Here is a 10,053-nt window from a genome sequence, read left to right on the forward strand (position 1 = left end):
ACTTCAAAAGGTATCTTTTTTTTTTTTTTATAATAGTCACACAGAGAGAGAGAGAGAGGCAGAGACATAAGCAGGCTCCAGGCACCGGGAGCCCGATGTGGGATTCGATCTCGGATCTCCAGGATCGCGCCCTGGGCCAAAGGCAGGCGCTAACTGCTGCGCCACCCAGGGATCCCTTCAAAAGGTATCTTAAACACACTTTTCTTTTTCTTTTTTTCTTAATATTTATTTATTTATTTATTTGTTTGTTTATTTATTTATTTATTTATTCATTCATTCATTCATTCATTCATGAGAAACACAGAGAGAGAGAGGGACAGAGACACAGGCAGAGGGAGAAGCAGGCTCCATGCAGGGAGCCCAATGTGGAACTCAATCCTGGGTCTCCAGGATCAGGCCCTGGGCTGAAGGCGGCACTAAAGCCACCCGGGCTGCCCGTAAACAAACTTTTCTATAAATTTAGATAAATGGGATTCCTAAACATTAATAGGAAAAGTATATTTTAGTCATTGTTTTACTAATGGCCTTTCCTTCTACATTTCCAAGGAAAATCCAGACATATGTAGATTTCCTAGCATCCCTTAAAAGATAAAAAATTTCAAAATATGTCCAAACAGATCTACTTTACATTTATAGAAATAAAAGAAAATCTTTTTAAACATGATAATTCCCAATTTTTATATAGAATTTTGTCTATCCAGACCTTAATATCACATAACATTCCAAAACTCAGAACTCTTGAAAATATATGAAACAAAGAAAGAATATGGGTCATCGAAAATTTTAATATCAAATAAAATATAATTTACATGATTACAATTTTTGGTTTACATAAAAGTATTCTACTTAAATAGTATAAGAGATTAACAGATAACAAAGCAGTTTCTATGTCACATCAAATGAAATATTGACTGCCTATAAACTAGACAAACTGCCATGAATGACAATAAGCAATGGAAGCAAGTATCAGCAAGTTGCTTTCCAAGCTATCAAAAATGTCACAAGTTCATATTTTTCTTGTTTGTGATCCCAAAACTGGCAGCATCTTCATTTCATCCACTCTATTCTTATGTATTTGGAAAGCAGGTGTTATCCACCGTCCACATGAGCACTGTTCACCATACCAATTGAAAGAACCCAACTTGGCATTGCATTTGGGGCAAAGCAGCTGAAATAAAACAACTGTGTTATTTCATTCACTCACTTTTATATAAAACAAATAATTATCACTGGCAATATAGGCTATAAAAATAGGTAAGGCACAGTTGGTTAAGCATCTGACTCTTGATTTAGGCTCTGGTCATGATCTCAGGGTCAAGAGATTGAGCCCCGCCTGGGATTCCCTATTCAGCTCCCTACTCAGTGATGAGTCTGCATCTTGCCTCCCTCTGCCCCTCCCCCTCCTCTTCCTCTTTTCCTCTCTAAAAAAATAAAAAGAAACAAAACCAAACAACAACCAGGCAAGACACGGCTCCTACCTTCAAGGAGTTTATGATCACAAGATAAAATGAAATGGCAATTTACCATAATGATGGGGGACTATGATAATTGTCTAAGAAGCATGTTGTATCCTGGGAGTTTGGAGAAGGACTAGATTAATCCCAGCATGTAGGGAGAAAGGTAAAGTTTGAGATACATGAAACATAAGATTTCAGGATGTAGCATGTGTTGCCTTTTACATCAGTCTGAAGTTTAATATTTCAAACTCCATCTTCATGGCTAAAGAGTAGGAAAGCGTGTTAGGAGTCTCATGTCAATGTCAATACTGATACTGACCATGTGTAAGTTAGGCCTCAGATTCCTGGCTATTTGAAAACAAACAGGAGAACCTGGATGGCTCAGTTAGTGAAGCAGGTGAAGCAGCTGTCTTCTGCTCAGGTCATGATCCCAGGGTCCTGGGATTGAGCCCTGGGTCCCGTTCCCTGCTCAGGGGAGACTGCCCCCCACCCCCCTGCTCATTTTCTCTCTCTAATAAATAAAATCTTAAAAAAAACAGATGCTCCAGTAAAATAGATTAAAAAAATACTGAACACATCAATTATAATTTATGCTATTATATTTGAAAGTATTTTTTTAAGTTTAGCTCATTATTTTGCGTATGACATGAAACAGGGATTTCCTCTTTTAAGAGATATATATATCTTATATGTAAAAATATATTTTTCTTTCTTTCCTTTGACAGAGAGAGTGCGAGAGCACGCACAGAAGCAGGGAGAGCAACAGGCAAAAGGAGAGGGAGAAACAGGCTCCTCCTGGAACAAGGAGCTCGATGTGGGGCTCAATCCCAGGGCCCTGGAATCATGACCTAAGCCAAAGGCAGATGCTTAACCAACTGAGCCACCCAGGGGCCCCAGGGATTTTTATTTTAATCTTAAGTAATTTAAACTTCTGGACATAAAACTCAGAAACCAAATTTGATTACAGAAGTATCTTAAATTTTAATATGACAAAATATACCACAAAGCTCAGATAAGCAAAATATTGGAGAAAATATCTGTAATATATTAGAGGAATCATTAATATCTAGACTATATAAAGAGTTTCTATAAATCGATTAAAAAACACAGCAAAATCCACAGAAAAATGGAACAAGGATGTAAAGAAAATTTATAGAAAAAGAAGCTATAAATAGCTGATAAGCATATAACAATATTGGTCCTCAGTCTTAGTCATGGAAATCCAAATTATTATAACATTTTAAGATGAACATTTTTGGGATCCCTGGGTGGCGCAGAGGTTTAGCGCCTGCCTTTGGCCCAGGGCACGATCCTGGAGACCCGCGATCGAATCCCACGTCGGGCTCCCGGTGCATGGAGCCTGCTTCTCCCTCTGCCTATGTCTCTGCCTCTCTCTCTCTCTCTCTCTCTCTCTCTCTCTCTGTGACTATCATAAATAAATAAAAATTAAAAAAAAAAAAAAAAAAAAAAAAAAAAAAAGATGAACATTTTTTTATCATTTCCTATATTGACAAAACTTTACCAGCTTTATAATATCTATTATGTCAAGGGTGTGGGAAAATGGTTATATGTATTCAATGTTAGTGAAAAGCCAATTTGTATAAGCATTTTTATTGTCAGGGTACAATATTAGCAATATTTAAGATGTACATACTCCACTGCAGGGATTCCACTTTTAGGTCTGTTGGAAAATTCAAATAAGCATACAGAGAGAAGTATGCACAAATGTGATGTAGAATCTTCCAAAAGATGCCTTTACCTTACATGTTTTCCAGGTTAAATAAGAGCAGCAAGCCAAAAGCACAAGCCAAGAAAGAAAAGAAAGAAAAGAGAAAGAAAGAAAAGAAAAGAAAAGAAAAGAAAAGAAAAGAAAAGAAAAGAGGAAAAAAGAAGAAAAAGAAAAGAAAAGAAAAGAAAAGAAAAGAAAGAAAAGAAAAGAAAAAGAAAGAGAAAACAACAGGTCAAGTGGACTTCAAAATTAAGAACCAAAGAAAGAAAGAGAAGGAAGAAAAAGAAAGAGAAAACAACAGGTCAAGTGGACTTCAAAATTAAGAACCTTACTGGCTGCAAACGATACCAAGAATGGGAAGTGACTACTAACGGATACAGTGTTTATTTGGGGAATGATGAAAATAATGATGTTGCAAAAATTCTATGAATATACTAAAAACCACGGAACTGTATATTTTAAATGGGTAAATTGTATAGTAAGTGAATTTTAATTACCTCAATAAGCAGAATCCTTTGAAAACATGTTTGAATAGAAGGTGCCTCTTTCTAAGCAAGACACTAACATAAACTAAGTTTCCTTACATATAAAATATGACTGTATCTATTCTACCTATTTTATAAAGTTATTGTATTCTTCAAGTAAAATATAGTGAATTTCACAAAATTTTCATTACACAAACTTTTTTTTTTTTTTTTTAATTTTTATTTATTTATGATAGTCACACAGAGAGAGAGAGAGAGGCAGAGACATAGGCAGAAGGAGAAGCAGGCTCCATGCACCGGGAGCCCGACGTGGGATTCGATCCCGGGTCTCCAGGATCGCGCCCTGGGCCAAAGGCAGGCGCCAAACCGCTGCGCCACCCAGGGATCCCTAATTACACAAACTTTTATACAAACCATAAAAACCTTTACAATCATTAAGACTAATTAGATTAAGAATATCTTTAAGTTAACGTTAAGTAAACCTAAAGGAGAAATGTGGCCATCCCAGGATGCTCATATGAGCTACATTTTTTTTTTTTTTTTTTTTTTTTATTTATGATAGTCACAGAGAGAGAGAGAGAGAGGCAGAGACACAGGCAGAGGGAGAAGCAGGCTCCATGCACCGGGAGCCCGATGTGGGATTCGATCCCGGGTCTCCAGGATCGCGCCCTGGGCCAAAGGCAGGCGCTAAACCGCTGCGCCACCCAGGGATCCCGAGCTACATTTTTTTTTAACGATTTTTTAATTCATGAGAGAGAGAGACAGAGACAGAGACAGAACAAGCAGGTGGAGAGGCAGAGGCAGGAGACTCCCCATTGAGCAGGAAGCCTGACGTGGGATTCAATCCCAGGACCTGGAGATCATGACCTGAGCCGAAGGCAGATCTTCAACCATCGGAGCCACCCAGGCACCCCATGAGTTGCATTCTTAAGAGTTAACAGGAAATGAAAATGAATCTCTTAGCAAACATACAGAACTGTAATGTCAGGGAAAAAGAGAATTGCATGGACTCAAAATTTAAAAAGAAAGGGAAGACAAGAAAGAAACTTTAAATATAATTTTAAAATCCTTGAATTGCCCTACTTGTTACCAAGTTTGAGTTTTGTTAAATATATTCGAATCAGCTTACATTAGTCTTCTACTTGAAAAAATATAAATAGCCTTAAAAGGAATTAACTTAGACCAACAGCTCTCAAGCAGAAGTGGTTCACTACTTTAGATAGGTTGGGTTTTTATTTAATTTATTTATTTATTTGACAGATTCTTATCTACACTAGAAAGATATAATCTCCATAAAGAAAGCAGTTATTATGGAGTGAAACACCAGTTAAAATATAGTTTAGAGCGTAAGAAAGAAGAAAAAATAGAGATGATATAATGAAACTGCAGAAAATAAAATGTGTTCTTACCTGTCCATCCATCACACCCAACAAAGCAGATTCCATCCACTGCACAGGTTCAATGAAATATGATGTACATTGAGCCTGACTCCCTGTGGTGAGTGTGAAAGATGGTGTCACTCTCTTGTGGGCAAAGGCTATGGGACCACTTCCTTCATTATGATCCAAAATGCTAGAACTTCGAAATAAAGATCGCCTGCAACCCCCAAACAAAAACATTAATGACTTCCCAAAAGGATGAAAAAAATAGATGCAATGTGCAGTATTTCTTAGCAAAATAAATAGATTATGCTACTTTAATTTTCAATAACCTCTACAAGTAACCTGATTTACTTTCACTCTTAAAGAGTTTGTAGATTTATTTATGTATTTATTTATGAACGATAGACATAGAAAGAGAGAGGCAGAGACACAGGAGGAGGGAGAAGCAGGCTCCATGCCGGGAGCCCGACGTGGGACTCAATCCCGGGACTCCGGGATCACACCCTGTGCCAAAGGCAGGTGTGCCCCTGTTTATATTCTTTTTAAAAGCAGTTTTGGGGACGCCTGGGTGGCTCAGCAGTTGAGCGTCTGCTTCCGGCTCATAGCATGATCCCAGAGTCCCAGGATTGAGTGCCGCATCAGGCTGCCTGCCTGGAGCCTGCTTCTCCCTCTACCTGTGTCTCTGCCTCTCTCTGTGTCTTTCATAAATAAATAAAATCTTTTAAAAAATAAAAAATAAAAAAATAAAATCTTTAAAAATAATAAGGGAAAAATAAAATAATAAAATAAAAGCAGTTTTGAATTTAAAATTTCTATATTACTCAATTAACAAATTCTTCCTATAGATCTTAAGAAAATGAAACTTTCAGTACATTTCAGCTACTGAGACAGGATAAAATCCAGAGGATAGAAAATATTTTACCTGCACTTTCTACATTTGTAGAGAATGCCATCTTTCAATCCCTGTGAAATGGTGGTTGGGTCCACAGCAAAGAGTTCTTGAGGTAAGTTCTGTAATTCTACATGGGATAATTAAAATGTATCTATCTGTTGAGATCAACTTGGCATTTTCAGACAAACTTCGACTAATGTGGGCAGCCCTGGTGGCGCAGCGGTTTAGCGCCGCCTGCAGCCCAGGGTGTGATCCTGGAGACCCTGGATAAAGTCCCATGTCAGGCTCTCTGCATGGTGCCTGTTTCTCCCTCTGCCTGGGTCTCTGCCTCCCTCTCTCTCTCTCTCTCTGTGTCTCTATGAATAAATAAATAAAGTCTTTAAAAAAAAAATTCAACTAATGTCAAATTGAGGCAAGAAGTGCTAACCTCAGAAATTAAAAAAAAAAAAATCTCCAGTGTTAAGAAATCAGGGTGAGGTCAGAGAGCATAGTGAAGAAGCCCTTGGGTTCTAAGCACAGACTGCCTGAGTTCGAATCCCAGCCCACCACTTACAAATCATGTGACCTTGAACAAGTTATTTTCAGAAGGAAATAAGAGTACCTGTACCAAGGGATTACTGGAAAAGTGAGATAATGTACCTGAAGCTTTTAGTGTCAGACATCTAAAAGGCATCTGGGCATCTACAAGGACCCAATAAGTACCAGCAATTATTACTCACCTGGATACTTTTCTGTAACCTTCTGTAAACGATATTGCTTATAAATTGCACTAGAAGTATCTACTTCATATCCCATTGCTTGGTATAATTTCAGTTGCCACTCAAATCCCTCATTCATCCTATAAGGACAAAGTTAAGTTTTCTTAAATGAATAAAATCACATCACAAAAACAGAATTATTTCTATAACAACTCACTTAGCCTCTGGTTTGATGGTCTGGAGACTTTCATAGGCCTTTTCAAAGGTAAGCTGGTCAGTCTTCATCATAAAAGCAGTCACTACAGCCACACTTCGACTAACTCCTGCGTGACTGAAAAAGAAACCTTTAAAATAAAATAGCAGCAATTGAAAAAATAAAAAAGCCCCGCTCCCTACCAATGGTGAAGCTCAGGTCCACTTCAAGTCTGCTTCTTCTACCCAAATAAAGACTTTGTCTCTGAAATACCACCAATATACAAAAGAAGTATTCCTTTAATTCTCTAATTTCCCATTCTTTTTAAATATTGAACCATGTGGATGTATTTACCTTTTAAGACTTTATTTGACAGAGAGAGAGATAGCATGGGCCTAAGCAGGGAGAGCAGCAGGCAGAGGGAGAGGGAGAAGCAGGCTCCATGACGGGAGCCTGATGGTGGGCTCAATCCCAGGACCCCGGGGTCACCACCTGAGCCAAAGGCAGATGCTCAACTGACCCAGCCACCCAGGCGCCCCTGTATTACCTTTTCAGAAATAACTACACTAATTCTAAAAACTTCTCTAATGGCTTTGAAAAAAATCCAAGCTCCTGTGTTCTTGGCATTAAGGGTCCTGAAGATCTGGTCCCAGGCTTCTTTCCATTTCACTACTTCCTTAGGTCCTTTATGTAAATATTTAGAACACGTGCTGGCACGCAGTAAAAGCGCTTACTTCATAAACTAGTCACCGGCTCCAATCCAACCGCAGAGGGACTACTAAGAATTCCCAAACACCTATGAAGATTCTCCTCTTGGCATTGCTACAACCTACTCCATCATTCCCCCTGGGCAGGCTTAGGGCTCCTGTACCTCCTTTTTTTTTTTATTTTTATTTTTTGCTCCTGTACCTCCTAACCGATTTCTCTCTCCCCATTTTTCATCATCAACCACCCTCTGGCCCAAACACACACAATCTGCTTTTCTGGTGAAGTTTGAATAACCTTGTCTTTGTTCATGTCATTACCATCATCCGGGGAGGTGTCTGGCTTCTCCTGAAGACCTCTGAACTCTGTTTAGCTGCAGGGACTTTGCCGACTATCAGCCCCGCCGCCCCCCTTAAAAACAACTCCGCGGGGCAGCCCGGGTGGCTCCGCGGTCGAGCGTCTGCCTTCAGCCCAGGGCCTGATCCTGGAGTCCCGGGATCCAGTCCCGCACCCGGCTCCCTGCATGGAGCCTGCTTCTCCCTCTGCCTGGGTCTCTGCCTCCCTGTGTCTCTCATGAATAAATAAATAAAATCTTAAAAAAAGGAAATTAAAAAAAAAAAAAAGCAACTCAGGCTTGGGGGACCGGCTGGGGGGGGAGGGGACGGGGGGGGGGGACTGGGACTGACCGGGGAGGAGGGGGGACGGGGGAGGGGGACCAGACGGGAGAAGGGGGAGAGGGGGAGGAGGGGGGCAGGACAGGGGGATGGAATGAGGGAGGGGGAGTAGGGGGGAGGGGGAGGATGGGAACGGAGGAGGGGGATGGGGGATGGGACGGGGGAGGAAGGGGACGGAGAGGATGGGGACGGGGGAGGATGGGGACGGGGGAGGGGGAGGAGGGGGATGGGACAGGGGACGAGGGGAAGAGGGGGACGGGGCGGGTGACGGGACGGGGGGAGGGGGGAACGGGACGCGGGAGTGGACGGGACGGGGGACAGGACCAGGGGAGGACGAGGGGGGGACGGGAAACGGGGCGGAGAAAAGGACGGGGGGCGGGACGAGGGGGTACGGGGGGAGGGGGAAGAGGGGGAGGAGGGGAGGGGGAGAAAGGACGACGGAGGGGGAGGAGGAGGATGGGACGGGAGACAGGACGAGGAGGGAGACGGGACGGGGGAAGGGGGGAGGAGGGGACGGGATGGGGGAGGGGGACGGGACGGGGGGAGGGGGGAAGGGGGTGACGGCGCGGGCCGCAGAATGAGCCAAGGGAAAGGAGCCTGAGTCACGAAGGCAGGGCGCTCGCTCGCACGGCGGGCGCGGGCGGGAGAGGAGGTTCCGGAGCCCGGGCTTCCCCGCCCCCGCGGGCTCTCACCAGTGCACCAGCACGGCGCGGCCCTCGGCGCGGGCCTGGCCGATGAAGGCCGCGCAGCGGTCCAGGTGGCTGAGCAGGTCGGTCTCGGGCTCGTCCAGCGCGCGCACGAAGAGGCGCCGCAGACCCTCGGTCCCAGCCCCCGCCGTGAGGTCGGGCTCCTCCGAGTCCACCGCCAGCACGGCCGTGATGCCCGCCTCCCTCAGGAGGCCCGGCTCCGCCACGGCCGCCGCCCCGCCCAGGTACAGCCCGGGCCGCACCTCCAGCAGGTGCCCGGCGCGGCCGGCGCGGCCCCCCGCGCTCTCCGGCCGCTCGCAGCCATGGCCGCCGCGCGCCCCCAACATGGCGGCGGCAGGGGGCGTGGCGGCCGCGGGCCTACCACCGAGTAGGCGGCGGGCTAGAACGGCCTCCCTCTGGGCGGAGCCGGCCTGCGGTGCGCACGGCTCCCTCGGAGGACCCCGGCGACCGCGGGCAGGTATCCCACCTGGCGGAGGGGCTGCTGCAGCGGAGGCCGAGCGGAGGCCCAGCCTCGGCTCCCGCACGTTGGCGGTGGAGGATAAACTTCCCCACACACCGGGCTCCCCAGGCTTATAGTGTGGGGGCTTCGTGGAAAGGGACAGCAAGAGAAGCTGGACCCAGATTTGAAATGATGATCCCACCAGCTGCAGCAGCAGCAGCATTCCATGCATTTGGGGTAAATCCGTTTTGTCAACATTTATGAAGCCATTTGTTTGTATTTCTTCTTTTTTTCTCTCTTTGCCCACTTTTTTCCACTGGTACATGAATCTCCCTCTTGTTGATGCATACTGTCCTCTATACTTTGAAGATAGTAATCCCATTTTATGTATGTATGGCAGTAACCTCCAACCAAAGACCACCAGGAACCCAGTTCACTTCCTTATCATTTGCATGCTCACCGAAGTAGCATTTTTAATTTCCTTCAAGCACTTTTCTTTTGCATTCCTTTGCATTTTCCAGTTTAGCTAATTGTTTGGTGCAAAAGGCCTAGTTTTCAGCCCGCCTTGGCTTTTGACATACCTCCCTTACTAAATTTAGCCTTTCCTAGCTTCTGCTTTAAGATATGTGATGCCGAATCGGGCACTTCTAGCTTCTGCTTTAAAACGAGAGATGTGGGCAGCCCCAGTGGCT

At 44.1% G+C, this 10,053-nt stretch overlaps 1 protein-coding gene across 5 annotated transcripts; it reads right to left on the reverse strand.

Moving 5' to 3' along the window:
- Positions 1-765: 765 nt before the first annotated feature.
- DUSP12 (dual specificity phosphatase 12) lies at positions 766-9,281 on the reverse strand. 5 transcript variants are annotated; one of them, XM_049106838.1, is made up of 7 exons: positions 8,908-9,281; positions 6,861-6,974; positions 6,665-6,783; positions 5,976-6,072; positions 5,081-5,267; positions 3,684-3,734; positions 766-1,168 (listed from the first exon to the last, which is right to left on the reverse strand). In XM_049106838.1, exons 1-7 carry the CDS (start codon positions 9,246-9,248, stop codon positions 1,007-1,009), a joined length of 1,071 nt encoding a protein of 356 aa, XP_048962795.1. In that variant the 5' UTR covers positions 9,249-9,281; the 3' UTR covers positions 766-1,006. The 5 variants fall into 5 exon arrangements, with proteins under 5 accessions (XP_048962795.1, XP_048962797.1, XP_035566974.2 ...); XM_049106840.1 differs by lacking the exon at positions 5,976-6,072 and having other exon boundaries at positions 5,081-5,163; XM_035711081.2 differs by lacking the exon at positions 3,684-3,734.
- Positions 9,282-10,053: the final 772 nt, after the last annotated feature.

Source organism: Canis lupus, chromosome 38 (genome assembly GCF_003254725.2).
Source record: "Canis lupus dingo isolate Sandy chromosome 38, ASM325472v2, whole genome shotgun sequence".
NCBI classification, from domain to species: Eukaryota; Metazoa; Chordata; class Mammalia; order Carnivora; family Canidae; genus Canis; species Canis lupus.